At 43.7% G+C, this 20,723-nt stretch overlaps 1 protein-coding gene across 1 annotated transcript in view; it reads left to right on the forward strand.

Moving 5' to 3' along the window:
* COX10 (cytochrome c oxidase assembly factor heme A:farnesyltransferase COX10) overlaps positions 1-20,723 on the forward strand; it is a 109,016-nt gene that overhangs the window by 66,831 nt on the left and 21,462 nt on the right. The window contains exon 5 of the mRNA XM_005887241.3: positions 14,351-14,421. Within this exon, the coding sequence (XP_005887303.1) occupies positions 14,351-14,421 (71 nt within the window). The remainder of the gene's footprint in view (positions 1-14,350; positions 14,422-20,723) is intronic.

Here is a 20,723-nt window from a genome sequence, read left to right on the forward strand (position 1 = left end):
TACCAAATCATGAACTTCCCATGTTACTGAATATTATTTGCTTTTAAAAGGTTTTTTTTTTTTTTATCAATTTTGTATGTTACACTGTTTTACAAATAAAGCAAAATTTGCATTAACTAAGCCCACATTGTTGGATATTGGAATTGTGTCCAATAATTTATAACTGATTCCACTGCAAGTGAGCATATCTTTGTTTCTTTTTGAAAAGAATAAGATCATTTGAAATGTAGTCTCCAGATTATTGTGTTATACCCCTAATGATAACCGCCATGTTGGTGGCAAGAAATGTTACTTTAGGTTCTTATTTCTTACTTGTGAAGGGTTAGCCCAACCATTCTTAAGCAGTAGCTGGACAAGTAAACATAGACTTTTTAAAAAAAAATTTATTGGAGTATAGTATAGATGTAAAGTATACATGCTTTACAATGTTGTGTTAATTTCTGCTGTACCTCTGAGTGAATCAGCTATACACATAAATATATTTCCTCTTTTTGGATTTCCTTCCCACTTAGATCACTGCAGAATATTTGGTAGAGTTCCCTGGGCTATACAGTATGTTCTCATTAGTTACCTATTTAATATATAGTATCAATAGTGTGAATATTTAATACATAGATATCGATAGTATCAATCCCAATCTCTCAATCCAGCCCATCTCCCCCCTTCCCCCTTGGTATCCTTACATTTGTTCTCTATGTCTGGGTCTCTGTTTCTGCTTTGCAAATAAATTCATTTGTTCTGATTTTCTTGATTGCACTTATAAGTGATATTATACAATATTTTAAACATAAACTTTTGCTAAAAGTTCTCAGGAATCTTGTACCCCAGTCCTGGTGGGCCATATTTTGGATGTACTGGTCCTGAGACTCAGAGTCTTTCCTCCCCCTGAACCTGACTTTCAGCAGTGATCATCTGCATTTCTGTGAATCTTACCATGCTGCCTCTTATTAAATTATAAATTAAGGATCTTAGGGTTGGATGGTATCACTGACTCAGTGGACATGAGTTTGAGCAAACTCCGGGAGATGGTGAAGGACAAGGAAGCCTGGCATGCTGCCTGCAGTTCATGGGGTCACAAAGAGTCAGACACAACTTAGCATTTGATCTGGAGCCAGGGTTTCTGTCTCACAGCACCTTAGAACCTCCTCATCCCAGGGGAGTCTCATGCTCAAGCCTCCGGTGCTGGATGGCGTGTAGGACCATGATTGAGCACAGGGACTCAGCCTGCCCGCTTTCAAATCCAAGCCTTACAACCTTGGTTAATTCCTTGTCTGGGCCTCAGTTACCTCATCTTTCGAAGGAACACTGTGGTAATACTTACCTAACAGAGATAAGGTTTGGGATTTCCCTGGTGGTTCAGTGTTAAGACTTCACCTTCCAATGCAAGGGGTATGTGTTTGATTAATCAAGACTTCAAAAACAATCCATGATTTTTAAAATAGTATTTTGAAAAGAAGATGGGGAGGGTGGGGGATGGGATAAGACAATGCACAAAACACTGAGCCCAGGCATGGAAATAGTAAGCCCCCTGTGAGTGACACCACTAATGGGACGTTATTCCTGATTCGTTCAGAATAAGTCAGTGCATTGCTTTAGCCGTATCAGTGTTAAGAAGGCACTGTCCCATTGCTGTTCTGTGTTTGCTTGTCCGTTACATTCATTTGGTTATGAAACCTACTATAGGTCTTCACCTGCCTCGGGTTGTGACTGGTTATTATGAGAAGCTAACATTTGAATGAACCCTCACAAGATTAGCCAGGTTCTGTCAATTATTTCTTTCATAACAAATTTAAAGAATGTTTCAAATGGAATTACCTATCTATTTTTGTAGTGTCTAAACAAGACAGTGGTTTTTTTGAAAGTAAAATAAATTACATAGTGATTACAGGCTTAGATATTTTGTTCCTCACCATCACAGCTCAAAGTGGAAACTGCAGGTGTGTTCATATGAGGCTTTCTGTTGACACCTAGAAGAATCCCTCTGTTGCCTCTAATATTTAATATTGGAAAGGGTTTCGGCTTGTAGTCCTAGCTTGCTGGTCTCAGTGTCTGTAAATTCTTGAGCATATTAGACCACGCTGTAAAAGTAAAAAATAAAAATTCTGAGAAATATGGCCTTAGCAAGCTACAGCCATGAATAAACAAATAAAGCTATGGAAAATATAATTTAAAGGAGAGTTCTTAAAAGTGAAGAAACCTTTTCTAAAAGGAGCTTCTTCTCGAAATCTGTTTGACCTGCCGTGTTTATAAAGACTTTCTCCCTCAAACTAACCTTCAAAAGCATTTGTGATGAAACTTCTACGTATGTAATGGGTTTTGGAAAACCTAAAAGATTTAATGTGGTTGGGAAAATGTAACGTAACATTTAATTTTTTAAAAATATTCCCAGACCATCTGCAAATCTTTTAAAATGTAGCCACATGTATCTGTATAGTTTATTCTCTGTGCTTATTATTTTTCTCATAATAATAATAACAAAATTTGGAAAACAGAGCAAAAACCCATAGACCCAGCATTCTGGACAAATTATAAATTATGAACTGCATTCTTAGTGTTTGAAGCATTTTTCTGCACTATTAGAGTCTTAATTATCATTTTTAATGACCGCCTGATAGTCCATAAAGTTCTTACCACATTTTAAGCATTTCTTGAGTTCTCTTCCAGTGTTTATCTGTTAGAAGCAACTGCAGACACTTAACTTTTTAAAAATATTTATTTATTATTTACTTAGTTTGGCTGCATCGGGTCCTAGTCGTGGCCTCTTTTTTTGCAGCTCTTGGGCTTAGTTACCCTGTGGCATCTGGGATCTTAGTTCTTTGAACAGGGATTGAACCAGTGTCCCCTCTGCATTGGGAGGTGGATTCTTAACCATTGGACCACTAGGAAAGTCCCCATTTAAATTTTCATCATGTAGTTTTCTCCTCTACTTCTAGATCATTTCCTTAATATGTTATTTCAGAAGTGGAATCTATTAAAAACAAACTAAACTCGTTAAGTTTCGAGTTCCTTTACTGCCCTTCATAAGAATGTTTTTTCTTTTGTAAGTGATATTGAAATAATATATTCTTATTTTCATGTTCTTGTTTGTTTTTGTTTTAATTCAAGCATTTTATATTCTTAATAGTAATTTCATTGACATCTTATGAAACAATACAAGATTTAGATTATTCAATATTATGTAATATGTGTGACCAGTAACCTTCATCCAGCCTGTTCATTTAATTGCAATATTACATCTGATCTCTTGGTTGCGTAGCTTTCAAAATCTTGATTTGTGATGGTAATTTTCTTAAAAAAAATAATAAACTTCTAATAGAATTGATTTTAATTTTAAAAAAATTAAAAATGTTTGTCAGTATGATAAATAAAATGATGTCTCAAATATATTTGATTATAAGAGCTATCATTTTGAAAAATATGTTAGTATACACTAGATTCTGCTTTATTTTTGTTCCTCATACATTCTTCCAGGAATTCATATGCAAATATTGTCTAGGATCTTTAACCCTAATTGTAAGTCATAGTGCTGATTTATCTGTTAAAGATCAATTGACAAAATCCCAACCCTTTCTTCCAAGAATGACTTGTCGTTAATTTGTATTATCCCTGTAAAGACTGCCTTTTAAAGAATGAGAAGTAGGTTAGTCGAGTCTCATTGAGGAATAAAAGTCACTGTCAACTGATAAACTAAAATAAATGCCTTAATGGTTAGGTGATTGGGGAGACTGTTTTTTATAAAGACACTTATTATCTAACGTTGATTTTTTATCATTACAGATTTAATTATAAAGGGTCTGTTTACCTTTCCATTTGTTGTGGATTTTGAGGGGGTGGCCGTGGTTGTTGTTACTTACTATTAATATTTTATCCTGGCATATAAATGTAAGGATTTCAATACCTCACAGGAGAGAAGCAGTACCTGATATGGAAGATTTTTTAAAATATAGGTGAATTGTGGTCCATTTGGTATTTCTAAAGTAAAATCTCTGATTGAATGTGCATTCAAAGAAGTTTTTACATGTTTCATGTGTAAATTGTGACCCTGGGTACTAGTTAGCATTTGCCTGGTGCCAGCACCTCGTCATTTGCTATTGTACCGATCGCCGCATGAAGGCTTCCTTCTGCTCTTGTCCTGCATCACCAGCAGTAAAGAGGGAAGGATACACATCTCTTAGAAAACCTGCCCTCCCACGTGCCATGCCAAGTCCCTTCAGTCATGTCTGACTCTTTGCAACTCTGTGGATGGTAACCCATCAGGCTCCTCTATCCATGGGATTTCCCAGGCAAGAATACTGGAGTGGGCTGCCATGCCCTCCTCCAGGGGATCTTCCAGACCCAGGGATCAAACCCGTGTCTCTTACATCTCCTGCAGTGGCAGGCAGGTTCTTTACCACTAGGCCACCTAGGAAGCCCTCCCATGAGAGTGTATTTAAAAAGAAACTGGAAAGAAAGGTGGTCATTAAAATCAAAACCTTTTCTTAATAAGTGTTTCATTAAGACATTGCTCTTAGAAAACTAGATTGCCACTTCCCACAGATAGTTGTGCAAACATAGAGAAGCATGTATATTCCCGATGTTCCAAGAATTGCCTCTGAGGCAGTGATACAGACAGAAAATACATGGACATGTCATCAGTTACAGTTCTTTAAGTATTGGGATTTGATGGCCGATAAGTGGCTTCACCATTCATCTAAGCTGCATAATCATACTAATAAATTCACAGACACTAGTCAACTACTGTAATTCATGGGCATTTTTAAATGTTTGTCCACTTTCTGGGATTACGTTAGTATTTAACAGAAAGGTTAGACATATTTAAGTTCTCTATATGCTGTGTTTAATTAAGTTAAAACTTTTAAAAAGTTCTCATTGAAAAACTCAAAATGAACCTCAGAACTCTATTCTACCTTTTCTTCCTAGAAACTCTGAGTAATCTGGAATTTTTATCCACATATCTTAGAAAAGGAAGCATGTATTCCTAGTCTGCTTTTAACAGGAGGGCTGAAGGTATTCTGTGTACAGATGGAAAGCTTTTCTTCTGTGCATTGACCACTGTGTTATTTCTGGGTCTTTCTGTAAGGTGGTCAGTGCACGTGTTCCGCTCTCAAAAAATGAAAACCATGTTGTATCACTAGTTTTTGTTTAGCTCCTCAGGAAAGAAGTTATATATACTTCAACTTTTGAGGGTCCTGGGAAGTTACCCAATATCCCATCCTTGTGCATGACAGGTGTCTTGCCCTACCAAAAGTATTTTCAGCCGTTTCCTGTCTTTCAGCAAAGGAACCATAGGCCCACGTCTGTGCTGAGATATATATTCTGAATATATCAGACACAGAATTGAGGCATGTCCAGTCATTAGACTGAAAGAAAAGCAGTGGGAATAGAGGAACAGAAAAGATTGTGAAAAGCTGTCTAAAGTGTTCCACTTAGTGACGACTTACACATATAACACCTGTGTTCCCATCTTAAAGCTTTGAAAATGCCCCAGTATATTTTATGTGCTATTTTATTTTTTGATACAAGTATTTTATCTCTTACTATTTTGATGTAATAGTCATTGTTTTTATTTACCATTTCAGTTTTTTTTTTTTTCTCTTTCACATAAGTTCCTAAAGAAGCACATTTTGTAATACACCTGCTTTCAACAAAGACTTTCAAAAGCTTATTTAAAAATAACTTTAGCTAATTGGCAGAAGACTATTTGAGAATGATCTGGGAAAATGGGCAGCAGAGAAATTTTATTGAAGTTGAAACGAAACTATAATTGTACCCCCGTTGTAGAATCTCAGTGACAGAAGGAAACAGGGTCATTCAAGAGAGTTTCGAGTCACTTTGCTTAAGATAATGTAGTAAGTAAAGTAGTTGCTTACTCACAAACATCTCCCTTTGCACCCTCTAGGATCTGAAGTTCAAAAAATAAACCGTAATCTTAGAAGAAATGTGTTAATCTTCTAACACGTTATTGAACATTTACAGAAAGCACATGTAACTATTTTTTTTAAGGTATGCATTCTCTGATCGGCAGAATGAATGAGATGTATTTTTCCCCATTCCCCTGGCCTCCTCCTCTCTGCACCCCCACCCGCCTTGGGTGTCTGGAGTAATGCGAGGATTAAACCAACAGGTGCCTGGGTGCTGGCGCGGGCTGGCTCCGGGCCACATCCAGTCGGTTGAGATTCTGTGTCACTCCAGGTTTCGGCATATCACCGTGTCCTCACTGGAGAAGGGATCACCCAGTTGAAATACATACTGCAACCCCTCCGGGATTAAGTGTATTTCCTTCACTTTATAGTTCAGAATTTTACAGTTTCTTTGTTTGGAGCGTCTCAGATGGCTTAATGATTTCTCTGGCTCCCACCCCCCAACCCCGCTGGGACCAGATGTTATTATGGCAGCATCTGAGCCTTTGCAGATTGGCCAGTTTTATTGCTCAACTTGTTATACCACCTTTTCTTGTCGAGTATCATCATTCTTCTGCTGTGGATTCCTCTATAGACAAAGGTGATCTTACTTATTTCTTGCCTTTTAAAATGTTCATCTTCTATGCTCTGGGTGGCATTTAAACTCTGTATAGTATTTTAGGGGACTATTTCAGAGGTCAGAATGTTGTATTATCACCATTAATGGTTTCAGTGAACATGCCTGTTTTTTTAATAGTTGTGGAGGAATCTGCAGGAATTTATTAACTTGCTAGTCTTATGTCCTCTTAGATTAGGATGAAGTATCACTAGTTGAGGAAAGGTTAATTTTTTTTAATCTGTGAAATCTGAGTTCAAAGGTGGGCTTAAAGAAAATATTTGCGATTTAGTCTGTTCACATAAGTCTTCTTTAGTGGACATTCATGCATTTATTTGTTTCCTGTTCTCCAAAACTGGCCATCAGAATTAACTATTTTAAAAATGGTTTCTGCAAAGATAGGATTATAGTCCTTGGCAGCTGTTAGAATAGAAATTCCTTGGAGCTTACTGGGAGATTTCTGGAGGGTTCATAACCTTGCCACGGACACCTCCTGCTACTAATCGTGCTGGCTAAGATGAGGGCCCCAGACTTCATGTCATCTTAGAGACCATTTCCTTTCGTTTCCAAATGCTCACCTTGTGTTCACATCAGCTGATAATGTCAGGAGATGTGCGGGGTTGGAGGAAATGAAGCACATTGAGATATGGATAGGAACAACGCAGCCAAAAGATGCAGACCGGATGTGCTGTAGGGAAGGGGCTGACGCGTGGAATAGGTGTTCTGGGAGGGGGGAGGGCATGGGGTCGCCAGCCCAGGTGGAGGGAAGGTGGAGGTTGCATGTGGGTTGAGAATGCATCCTGCCAAGTCGCTTCAGTCGTGTCCGACTCTATTCAATCCTCTGGACTGCGGCCAACGAGTCTCCTCTGTCCATGGGGAGGGTTAAGAGCGAACCAGACTAAAAACCAACTCTGTGGAGAGGAGCAGATCCAGTGGGCTAGAGAGGTCAAAGGGGTGGTCCGGGAGTGAGTGGTACAAGCCCCTTTGACGCTGGTGACTGTGAACTTGTAGTGAATCCTTATGGTCCTGTGGGTGGTTGTTGGGCAGACTCCACAGCTGAGGTCACACAGAACACCAGAATGAAGGGCAGACCCCTGCCCCAAGTCCTGCACTGATGACGGATGCAGCCTGGCAACAACTATGGGTCCCTGCAGAGAAACGTGGGAGACTGTGGAAGAACTGACAGCAAACTGAGGACCCAACAAGCAGTTCACACCCTGAGAGCAGAGCCTGTCAGGGGAAGAGAAGAGAAGGTTGGGGGAGGTAAAGGGGCCGGAGCTTCTGTGAAGGGCTTTCCATGCCATGTGCGAGCGCTGGACTTGACTCCCTGGGCAGGAGGGAGCCATGGAGAGTTTTGTTCTGGGAACTAGAATAATCAGGTCTGTACCTGAAAAGATGGTGTTGACTATTGTGTTTGAAATTGATGGGGGTGGGGGGAGTGGTCAGTACTGCAGACAGGAAGTGTTGGGAGGTGTTGTAATCTAGGCCAAATGATAAAATAGTTGCCTGAATGAAAGAAGTGGCACAGAGGATGGGGAAATGGGTGTCCCTGGAAATATTTAGGATCCACTTTTCACCCTGTGGTTCTTTCTGGGGGAAACAAGGTTCACTTTGTTGGCTAAGGCTTCACTATGGGCTTTATACTGGATACGTTTGGTAATTATTGGTTAATCCAGAAAGAGTCTGTTCAAGTTTTGTATTTGTCTCATGTAGGTAAAAATTTTTATTAATTTTTCCCCCTAAGTAGAAAATACATGGCCTTTATAGACAGTTGTAAGATACAAAAAGAGTAGTCACCTCTCCATCTTCTCTGCTGCTGCTGCTGCTGCTAAGTCACTTCAGTCATGTCTGACTCTGTGCGACCCCATAGACGGCAGCCCACCAGGCTCCCCCGTCCCTGGGATTCTCCAGGCAAGAATACTAGAGTGGGTTGCCATTTCCTTCTCCAATGCATGAAAGTGAAAAGTGAAAGTGAAGTCGCTCCGGTGTGTCCAACTCTTAGCGACCCGATGGACTGCAGCCTCCCAGGCTCCTCTGTCCATGGGATTTTCCAGGCAAGAGTACTGGAATGGGGTGCCATTGCCTTCTCCAATCCATCCTCTCTACCCAGTTGTAAATATTTCCGTGTACTTTCCTTCCATCTTTTTTCAGAAAGCAGTGTTATAAATTGAGAGCCCTCTGGTAGGAGAAAGGGTTCACCATTTCTGAAGCTCCTCAAAACCAGTGTGACTTTTTGAGTTTTCTTTTACTCACAGGATGTGGTTGTTTAGGACTCTAATAAGTGTCATGTGACATTTTGGGGGTGAAGCCTTAACACACAGCTTAATGATGGCTTGAGTAGCAGATTTGGAGGCGAACTTTGCCCCAGTCACCATGTGTGAACACACACACCTTATTTCAGATAGCTCATGGGGAAGAATCAATGGCAACAGTGAGTCCCACTTAGTTTGTTGATTCTTGGTGTGACAGTGGGACACACCAGGCTGAGTGCATATCTTAACTGCCTTGTGAGCTGCGAGCAGCAGTATGAGACCCTGCTGGATAAGGTGCCCCTCCGAGGACTTTAACTTATTTATTTAACATCCCTTTTAACTTGGTCTGAGACATTATCTTGGACCTGGGAGGCTCTGGGCCGTCTTGGAATGACAAACACTTGTTGACAGCTTTGAGAAGATGGATGGAAAAACAAACTCCGACAAGGTTCATGCATTTGTTTTTCTTTTGAGTCTTTAGAAGAACGTCGCATCACCCCCATTATTTAGCATAGAAAAAGAAAAAAGCTGCACCTCGTTATCAAAGTCAATATTTCCTGAGCCCGACTTAAGGACAGCTCTAGAATATGTCTACTTTTTGCATAACGTATACTTAATCAGAGTGGGAATAGGAAATTCATCACATGGGCTGAGTTCTATTTCTCCCCACTTTTGGTGCCTATTTCATTTTAGCTCACAAAAATTCAGAAGTATCTTACGTATGTAATTATCTGTTAGAAGGGCTAATAGGTATGTTTTCTATCAGAGCAACATCTCTTTGGGTAATAATAATTATCTGCTAATGTAAAAAGCATGGTATAATAGAAAAGTGAGGATCTCATGTTTATTGTTGTTGTTTAATCGCTCAGTCATGTCCAACTCTTTGCGACTTCACAGACGATAGCCCGCCAGCCAGGCTCTGTCCATGGGATTTCCCAAGCAAGATTACTGGAGCTGGTTGCCATCTCCTTCTCCAGGGCATCTTCCCAATCCAGAGATCAAACCCGCATCGCCTGCACTGCAGGCAGATTCTTTACCACTGAGCTAACCAGGGAAGCCCATGTTAGGCATCTAATAAATAATTATCTATTGGTATAATAGTGACTTGTATCTACATGTGGCTATGAGGAGGGAAAATATGATCCATTTACCAGCCTATTAAATAAACAGATAGAACTATTGATTCCCAAACTGATTCTGAGACAAGATTAATATAAATTATTTATTACGTTTCTATTGATTAATGCTTCTCATCTTAAACTAGGACGAAAGTGGGCAAGTTATTTTATAGGTGTGACGTGTGAAAGGAAATGATTTGGGGCCATTAGCTTTGCAGTGAGTTAGAGGTAATTTCACTGCATCTGTCTGTCTACCGTCCTCCTGTTTTCTTCTGGTGATAGCGTTTGTCTTGGAGAAGGCAATCCTCGTCGTTTGAGTGGGGTACTGTGTCTTTGTGTCTCTCCACCTCTCCCTCCCTGTGGTCACATCACCCCCTCGTCCCTGGAATTCATGGCCATGGTGGTTCTGGACTTCTGTTTTGGAGCTGTCAGGAAATAAGCTTTTCTGCTGGGGTCGACTAGGAGCTTGAGCATCTAGGGTTGCCAGGGCCGTTTTGCTTCCTGGAAGACCTCTGCATGCGGGAGCACCCAGAAGAGACTCGAGAGATGGAAAGAGCCAGGATCATGGCAGTACGTGTGGCGCCAGACTCAGAAATCCCTAAAGCAGGCACAGCCCGCTATAGGACATAAAGGCCCGCTTTTCTCTGAGCTGGTTTCAGGTGTGTTTCTGCCACTTGCGGCCCCGAGTCTGCCGCGTAGAACAGCTCCTGGGCTAGTAGAGGGCAGGATATGGGGAGCATCTGAGAGCTGGGAAAGTGGGTGGTGGGATCCGGACCCTGAGTAAGAGGGGAGGTTTTTGATGAAAGGACTTCCAAAAGGTTGATGGGTTTTTATAAGGGAAAAGAGACTAGGACAAAAACTTATTTTGGAAATGAACATAAGTAGAAAAGAAGTTGTTTTCTGAGGGAAAAGCACATATCATTCCCTCCTGGACAATGCAACTGCTCTCATGTTTGACGTCCTTACAGTCTTCCTCTGTTGGAACGTTGAAATTAAAGGGATAGACCCATATTGGGTTGGCTTAAGCTGGAGATCCCCTGGAGGAGGGCATGGCAACCCACTCCAGTATTCTTGCCTGGAGAATCAGTCCATAGTGTCACAAAGAGTTGGACACGACTGAGTGACTTAGCACGCATGCACGCAAGGCTAGAAAAGGTGGAGATGGAGCCTTGGAGGTAATGGATCCAAGGCGTCAGTGTGGGACCTCTCCTCCATTTCCATGTATCCTGCTCTGTGGCCACAGGCAGCCCAGGAGTGGGGAGGGCATACTTTTCTGGGCTTTTGGTTTGTTAAATCCCCAAGCAGAGACTGTTTGAATCAGATACCCCCTCAGTAAACCAGCTACTGTGTCCAGGTGTGGGGTGAAGCACGGGGTGACATGGCCATTTGAGACCTAATGACCGGAGCCTTCAGAGGAGGGACCTGGGCTGAGCGGTTGTCCGCGTGCATTCCCCAAAGCAGCCAACCACTGTGGGCATTATTCAAAGCAGGGAGGATGCATGAAAAAGTCGGCGAACAGTATGTTCTAAGGGCTGGTAAGACTGCATTGGTATTTTAGTTTCAACATCAGTTGTAGGAGTTTTACTTCTTTGGCTCCAAGTAGTTGGAGCCAACTTAAACGATAATAACATTATGAAAGGATGATAAAGCACAGGGCGGGGAAATGTGAGTAGATGAAACCAGCTCTATGTTCTAAAGTGCTTAAATGTCTCACCTGAAGATACACTGCTTTATGTTCTGGGAACATGGCTTCCATAGCCAGACCAAAGCCGTGACCCTAACTGAAAAGCATTATAGAAAATGCATGAGAAGCAGCATAACGAGCTCTGATCCCATGGTGCTGGGAGGACTTGTCGATCCCTCCCTGAAAGGACCCGAAGGTCTTGGTTAGCTGCTATTTGTACCCAGATGTTGCTTGTCCTGATACATTTCAGCATCCATGAGAGACAGAAGCTGATGCCAAGTCCTGGCACCCTGGGGTTTAGTCGCTGCGTCCTAGACCTCAGTTCCCATCTCTGGATGACGGACTTGCCAGGAACATAGAAACAATAACATCTCTTTTTCATCCAGATGAAAATTTTCAGTAGAATTCCTGAACTGAGTGTGTGTGTGGGTGCGTGCGCACAGATACTCGAGAACTGCCAAGAAAGTTATTTACACAAGAGTTTCTGTGTTATATTGGATAACACCTTACCCACATTTAAATAACATGATTTGTAATTGGAATCCTCATTAGTCCTGTGAAGTCAAATTAATAGGTCATGAAGGAAAGATTATTAGAAATACAGAATGTGTTTGAATACTGAGGGAGGGAGGGAAGGTGAGCAGACGGGATGTGTGTAACTTGAACTCCTTCAGTAGGGAATATAGACTCTCACAGGCAAAGAATTTTTTAACACTTATAAATCATTTCAAAGTGTAACTCACTCTACAAATAGATTTATCTTCAGGGATGGTTTATTTACTTTGTCATTTATTGAGCGCCTATTTGTATAGCTCTCTTTGACATTAAGGATGATAAATTCGCCAGTCTTAGGAAGCCTGTCATTGAGATCATAGATAAGGTGAACATATTGAACAGTTGTGTTGTGTTGTCGTTTAGTCGCTCAGTTGTGTCCGACTCTTTGCAACCCCATGGGCTGTAGCCCGCCAGGCTCCTCTGTCCGTGGGATTCCCCCAGCAAGAATACTGGAATGGGTAGCCATTCCCTTCTCCAAGGACATCTTCCCAACCCAGGGATCAAACCCACAACTCCTGCATGGCAGGTAGATTCTTTGCCAGTGAGCCACCATTAACTACTTTTGTTAACAGTGGCCCTGTTGAAAGTAGTAGAGAAGAGGTCTGTATCAGTTAAGGTTTGATCAGGATGCGGTACTGTGAACGATACGAGGGTCTACCATAGGGGTTAGGCCTGGATGCTGTGGGCTGGTGCAACCCTGGGTGTGATGCAGGCCTTGTATCTGGTGCTGGGCCTGGGGAAGGCAGAAGAGAGCAGACCCGAGTGACCCAGAATCCGCAGGAGGATCCCAGATGTAGGAGAGCAAACTGGACCATGGTGTCCGTTTCCCACTGCTTTGATGGTGCAGGTGACCTGCAGGAGAGTGGTGCGCTTGGCCATAGAGCAGCACACAGACGTGGCCCAAGGTCACAAGACATGGACGAGCTCGGGCGTGGGCTGCAGCCCAGGGAGGTCCAGCAGGAGCCGGGGCAGCTGCAGGCGCAGTGTCCCTCAGGGCCAGCAGTGCAAGCCGACAGGTCCCAGCTGCTGTGTGTAGCCACAGTCATGCCTGACCTCACGCCAGTTTTGCAGGTGTAAACATGGCTGCTCCTGCATTCCCACCTTCCAGGTGCTTCTGCAGGTGCTCCAGACTAGAGCTGGAAGGAGGGGGCATCTGGGCAGCCTCATTCCCAGTGAGCTGAATGGACACGGCACTGACCCCTCAGGGCTCGCCCTGGTCAGCCTGGTGCTCGACATACCCTTCAGTCATACTTCCAGATAAGGTGATGGCAAAATAATTGTATTAATAAACAGGATTAAATTCTCCCCCTTACAACCAACAAGTCACTGATAGACTCCTTGAAAGAGGAGGCAAAGCCCCTTTATTCATCTCTAGGGCATGTTCATTTCTCTTCCAGCTGAGTCGCAGAGTCCCTTGCTTCTCTGTTGCTATAATCCTGTAGCACAAGAGTAAAGACTATTAACATATATTCAGTGGTTGGAAATGGGGGGTTTCCCTGGTGGCTCAGTGGTAAAGAATCCACGGAGACGCAGGTTCGATCCCTGGGTCGGGAAGATCCCCTGGGGAAAGGAATGGCAACCCACTCCAGTATTAATAGGCAAAACTGAGAAACAACCCCAGTATTCAGCACATGAATGGATGTACAGCTGAGTCATGGTCTCCCTCTATCCTTTGTAACTTCGATACTGAAACATGAGAGTAAATGCTGTTAACATTTATTCAGTGGTAGGAGAATGGGAGACAATTAAATGCTTGTGTACAGCCCCATTTGACTTCTTATTAATATTTCCTTCAGACCTGGCCTTTGACTCCAGCAGCCCATTTTCCGAGGTCAGCTGACTCTTGGTTGATTCACAGTCTTCAGGATGCGTGAAAGATTCTGAAATCGTGTACGGCACTAATGCTGTAAACCTGAAACAGTGGCTTTGAAGAACACTGCTGCTGCTGCTGCTAAGTCACTTCAGTCATGTCTGACTCTGTGACCCCATAGACAGCAGCCTACGAGGCTCCCCCGTCCCTGGGATTCTAACACATCCATGTACTTAACCCGTGGTTTTCAAAGTATTGCGTGTTCTGGACAGAGAACTTTTCTCTCAAGAGTACCGAGAGTATTCACAGTATCAAAATTAAAATGAAATTTACTGTGGAAAAAACTGTAGAGCTAAAGCAGAAAGAAAATAACTATTTCATGCTGTATTTAATTGTTTTTTCAATCTTTTTGCAGTTTTTTGAGGTTCCGTTTGATTCAAACATGAACAGGACAAAGAACAGACCTCTGGTTCGTGGACAGATCAGGTAAAATCATGAATGTCTGTCTCTTCCATGTTACAAAACGTTCCATTGCGCATCCGTCCCAAATCATTTCCCTGTATTTTTTAAAAGTATTTATGTATTTTATTTGGCTGCATCAGGTCTTGATTGTGTCCTGCAGGATCTTTCCTTGCGGTGGTCTGACTCTCTCACAGTGGCATGCGGGCTTAGTGGCTGCATAGCGTGTGGGACCTTAGGTCCCCGACCAGGGATGGAACCCTGGTCCCCTGCATTGCAAGGCAGGTTCTTCACCACTGGACCACCGGAGAAGTCCCCTTTTCCCTGTATTTTGCCTAGTGTAGTAAAGTGAGAAGAATACCGCCGTGCCCCACCCCCACCCCCCACCCCCGCCCTCAGGAGCACAGCCAAAGTCCACGCCTGTGTCATCAGCGTGAAGACAGAAGGGCATGCACCGCCCGGCTGTAGAACCCTCTCAGCTCTCCAGCTCTCACCTCTGCAGAGTTGTCTCGGAGGCAGATACTCTGAGGGCCCAGCCCTGTAAACACAGACTTTTTTCTTTTGTTCCCTCTTAATTTAATTCAGCCGTCGTCAGACTTCAGTGGGCCTAGTCATTGTTTCCCAGAACTGTACACACGTAAGCCCGTGTGTCCTTTATGGTGACTTCAGGGGATCATGAAGGATGACTCTGAGTAGAATCTACTTTTGCCTTAGGGCTGATCTACGTGGGCTGAACGGACTGCGCCTCGCAGCGTCTTGAGAAAGTCCTCCCGGGGGCTTCGTTTGCCAGACTTTGTGCTCACGCCTTGCTTTTTACTGAGCTACTGTTTGTCTCTGACGCTTCAGATATTGGAAAAACTGACCTGAATACATACTTGATAAACAAGGCATATTGAGATAACTGGCTAGTTTTGAAGTAGTTACACACCCTTTACATCTTAGGCCACAAAAACTTTCTCTAACATTTTTGAGAATCAAAGAGAAAAAAATCTTTACAGCTAAAATGCCATTTCATGGCCATAAACATCCATGACATTGCATTATTCTTTGCTTCATTTTTCCCAAGGAGAATACAGAGGACAGCACTTTTAACTATCTGTCGGTTACCTACATAAAATGCCAATTCTGCGTGTGTAAAATTTTAAGGTTAAAAAAAAAAAAGCGTTAACTATTTGGGAAAAGACTGCTTCTTACGTGTTTAGCAGAAAGAAGAAGTGTTTTTATATTAAGATGACACGTGTGAATCCCTCTTCACTCTCGCAGGGCCGGTTGTGAGTTTCTCTGGTGGTCTCGTCCGGAGAGCAGTAATCGCAGGTGACTAGTTCAGTTTCCTATGGAAACACTTGACCCCGAGGCCCTCTGCTTTTTCCTCTGGCTCCGGGCCTCTGTGGCAGAATTATCTATCTGAGTCTTTAATGGCTCGGGGGCCACCTGATGAACTTGAGTACCGTGTCCTCCACATCACTGAGGAAGCATTCCTGAGGCCCGAGGCTGGACCGGAATCTCGGTGCATTTGGTAGAGAGCTTGGCGTCTACATCTGAGGACATCTGGAGAGAGGAGCTCCGGGGTCAGGACGGCACTCATACCCCCAGGATCAGCTCCTCCCCGCAGACTTGACCTCTATTAACTGGGGGCTACACCCCTGCATCTGCGCCCCTGAGGCTGAGCGTCAGCATGGCCAAGGCTATGCCCAGGGGACCAGGGCTCTGGAGCCTGGATGACGCCAGGGGAAGGGGGTCAATGTTGGGGGAGTGGGCAAAATCAAGACGGAGTTTGACGCCCCGAGCTGCCTGTTCTTCTGTTGTTTTACACCCTCACGAGTATCGTCCTTCCTTCTTGTCACCTACCTGTCACGCACGCGTCCAGTGTCCCTGAACACCTTCCTTGTGATGAAGCTCTGAGTTTTGCTTGCAGCACTGATCCTAACTGGATAAAGAGGACTCTGTGGTTTTTAAGTGGCAGAGGGGAGGGGTCAGAGGATGAGGAGTGCTCCAGAGTGAATGTCCTCAGAAACTCCTCCTCAGATAGCCCTTGTTTCTTCCGGGAGGATGGGACCAGGTGTCGTCCACCGCAGGTTATCGCCGCCAGAATCTGACACCTGTTTTTGGCAGCTGGGGACCCTGTTTCTGCCTTCTGATCCCCAAGCTCAGGGCCAGGAGAGCAGCTTGCAGAGTGCGGGTCCTCGGCTCAGCCTCCCTGGGCCTCCAAGCGCTTCTGCCAGCCCTACCACTCCACTGGGTCCTTCCCCTCTGACTTCAAATCTGGATGAGCAGTCCTTCTGTCACGGAGAGGAGCCTGTTCAGTCAGCTGCTCCATCTGGTTTTTCTTTCTTCTCCTCTTTTTACCACCAGTCTTCTAGAAGGCGTGGACCCCTCATCCCTTCCACCCCTGTGTCCAGGCTCCTGTTTGCTTCCACCTCATTCCTCTGCATGTTGGGTCTTCAAGCCCCGAGCATGCGTGCTAAGTCACTTCAGTTGTGTCTGACTCTGTGCAACCCTATAGACATAGCCCACGAGGCTCCTCTGTCCATGGGATTCTCCCGGCAAGAATACTGGAGTGGGTTGCCATGCCCTCCTCCAGGGGATCTTTCTGAACCAGGGATCAAACCCTCGTCTTTTATGTCTCCTGCATTGGCAGGCAGGTTCCTTACCACTAGCACCCCACTCCAGTACTTTTGCCTAGAAAATCCCATGGACAGAGGAGCCTGGTAGGCTGCAGTCCAAGGGGTCACTAGAGTCGGACACGACTGAGTGACTTCACTTTCACTTTTCACTTTCCTGCATTGGAGAAGGAAATGGCAACCCACTCCAATGTTCTTGCCTGGAGAATCCCAGGGACGGGGGAGCCTGGTGGGCTGCCGTCTATGGGGTCGCACAGAGTTGGACACGACTGAAGTGACTTAGCAGCAGCAGCAGCAGCGCCACCTGGGAAGCCCCTTCAAACCCTGCTTCCACTTAAATTGACTCATCATCAAACTAGGAACCTCAGCCTTGACCCCCAGGCCTGCTGGCCGAGTCCTCTGTGTCAGGCCCAAGGCCCGGTGAGAGAATGTTTGCTGGCCGAGCCCGGGTCCAGTGCCCAGGGCCGAGGGCAAGGAGTGGAGGACAGTTAAGCATGGGTGTGGGGCTCGCGGCAGGGGGCAGCACCCAGGCCACTCCTACACGGCTGCTTTATCCAGCAGCCTGCGCCACCCTTGGCCCTGATTCTACTTGATCGCCTTCTAACTGGGGTCCACTCCCCCACCCAGAGCACCCTCTGCATTCCCCAGTCCTTCTCTGATTCAAGTCGGAGCCTCAGGGAGACGTTCTGAGCAGTGATGTCAGGTCATGGACCTGAGCATCCTCTCATTGTCCTCCTGGACCTGGCCACTCTTCTGTGGGAGCATTTCCTGATTCTAGTTGGGGTTTTCTGTCTTCTCTTCACTCTCCTGTTAGTTTTCAGACAGAACAGAGATATACATCTTTCTCTAACTTGAAGTCCTGCAGACTCATATTTCTAAGAGAGATATATATAGCTTGTGTATTTTTTTTTTCTAAGTAAAAACCTTTTTTCCTGGTCTCTTCTAACTAAAATTGATCTTAAGGATGTCAAGGCCATCTCTGTGTTTTAGAATTCAATAATTCCCTTGTTTAATTCAATTCATTAAGAAGGTATTGATTACCTAGAGTGGAACCAGCACTGTCAGTTTTATTGTTAAATCATGCTCAAAAGGCCTTGAATCTGGGTGGAAAAATTATGCCACGTGCATAAAGTGCTTAGCAGATGAGATGGGGCAGCCCATAGACATGGATCAAGGGAAATGGAATGAATTGGTACAAACAAGAAGTTCTCTGGGAGGTCAGAAAGGGAAGACTCCGATAAAGACCAGCTGGGCAGTGAAAGCTCCCTGAAGAAATCAGACATGGGCTGGGCCTTCTTGGTTATTTTCATTCTGTCTCCTTTGAATTATCCATTTTCCAGCTCCCTCACATTGACAGGGAAAGAATACATGTCAGCGTTACTTTTCCCAACTTAATGGATCCAACGAGAGTGATCCAGAACTTGTAGGTTTAGGTGTGGGCTGTGAGCGGAGAGATGGAGCGATAAGAGCAGAGAGGAAGGTTAGTCTTCGAGGGGATAAATTAAAACACTCGGAATTGGGGGCAGCCCATACCTGGTTGTGAAATGAGTGATGAAGATTGAGTTTTCGAAGTGAAATGAATGGATTGTTTAGTTGGCATTATTAACTTCAAGAACGAGGTTTAGCCAAAGTATTATAGGGATTTACAGGAGACATTTTTCACATTTACTGAAGGTTTTACCAGTAAGCACTTAAGCAAATGTAAACATTTAGCGGGCTGCAGGGGACCTGGGAATGTTATTCATCCCCCTGTCACGCTGGTCTAGTAGACACATACCGGCCCGGGTGAAGCTCTGCAGGGTCCGGGTGGTTATGATTAGTCTCTCGGTGTGTATATACTGCAAATGTAATAAGAGCATAAACATTTTATAAGTGTAGAAATTTCTTTTTCTTTAGTGTTCACCAGTCATTAAAAGTGGCAGAAAGAACAGATTTGGTCTCAACTTTAAGAACAGTGGTGCTAATGTCTAGAACTTTGTCCTTAAAATCATTCCATCTTGCTGAACCATAGTAGGAAAAACAGGCAGAGGAAAGTCTGTTTTCATATCGTCACGCAGAATCATCACAGTGGATGAATGAGAGGGACACGGGTATCTCCTCAACATTAATCTCTCTCTCTTTCTCTCATTGTCATAAGAAGGAAGAATGCATTCATGACTTTTTGGAAGCATCGTGAGTTGTCAGTATTTGTTGACAGCAATCCTGGGCATGGGAGATCCTTTGGGCCCCAGGCCCCTGTTTACAACCAGAAAATACCTACAATATTCTAAGAACCGTGAATATAAAGAGTTAACTATCACATCACAGTTACACAGCCAATCCTTTCAGTCACGTGAGAAATAAGTCATAGAAGCAAACACCTTTATTAATACCTGGAATCGTTTGGTCTAACCTCCTGTCACTTCACTTCCTCTCTTTTCAAATGTGCTGTGCTGAGTCGCTTCAGTCGTGTCTGACTCTTGCAACCCCATGCACTGTAGCTGCCAGGCTCCTCTGTCCATGGGATTCTCCAGGCAAGAATACTGGAGTGGGTTGCCATTTCCTTTCACATTAGACGATATGAAAAGATTTGTCATCATCAAAGGCTACTCCCGTTGATTGATGTTGTGGGAGCAGTCATCTTAAGATCCCATTCTCTGTCTTGCCTGATTTGTAAAGGTTTATTTCAGTCAACATTTTGGGCCCCAGCCTTAGGTACGGGGCATATAAAGATGAATGGTACAATGTCCATCAACAGATGAATGGATAAAGGTGTGGTACGTATATACGATGGAATCCTACTCAGCCGTAAAAAGAAGTGAAATTGGGTCGTTTGTAGAGACATGGGTGGACCTAGAGTCTGTCATACAGAATAAAGTAAGTCAGAAAGAGAAAAACAAATATCATATGTTAACCGATACATTTATACAGAATCTAGGGAAATGGTACTGATAAACCTATTTGCAAGGCAGGAATAGAGACACAGGCATAGAGAAGGGGCTGTGGATACAGTGGGGGAAGCAGAGGAGGGTACGAATTGAGATAATAGTATTGACACACTACCATGTGTAAAATAGCTAGCTAGCCGGAAGCTACCGTATAGCACAGGGAGCTGAGCTTGGTGCTCTGTGATGACCTAGAGGGGTGGGATGGGAAGGAGGCTCAAGAGGGAGGGGATATGTGTATACATCCAGCTGATTCACATTGTTGTACAGCAGAAACTAACACAGCATTGTAAAGCAAGTTTATACTCCAATTAAAAAAGAATGTGCAGTTTGCACCAAGGTTCTGGAATTCTTAAGGAGAAGATTCCTATTTCTGTCCATGAAAACCAAGTTTCCAGTGTAGTGGTCTCAGTGTTTTCTCACACCCGTGAGGGCAGGGACCACCTACTGAATTCCTCTATCACCCCCAGGTCCCTGGAAGATCCGGGATCCCTGTCTTACCCGTTCACCTGCTTTTATGATCTTTCCTTCATAAATTCATTTCAGCAATATCCACTTACAGAGATATTAATTCCTTGGTTCTCAATAAAACCCATCACAGCTAATGTGGTAGATTTGTAAGAGCACCTCTTTTCAAAACAGTTATTTGTGGAGACTTCCCCAAAAAAACTCAGGTCAAAGCTCAAATGTGGGATTTATTCAGGAAATTAAAGTTAAATTGGCTTGGTTTGATTACGCTTTTGAGTTTTTTGTTGTTGTTTTTGAAGAAAGGGAATTTTATAAT

This window comes from Bos mutus, chromosome 19, assembly GCF_027580195.1.
Source record: "Bos mutus isolate GX-2022 chromosome 19, NWIPB_WYAK_1.1, whole genome shotgun sequence".
NCBI lineage: Eukaryota > Metazoa > Chordata > Mammalia > Artiodactyla > Bovidae > Bos > Bos mutus.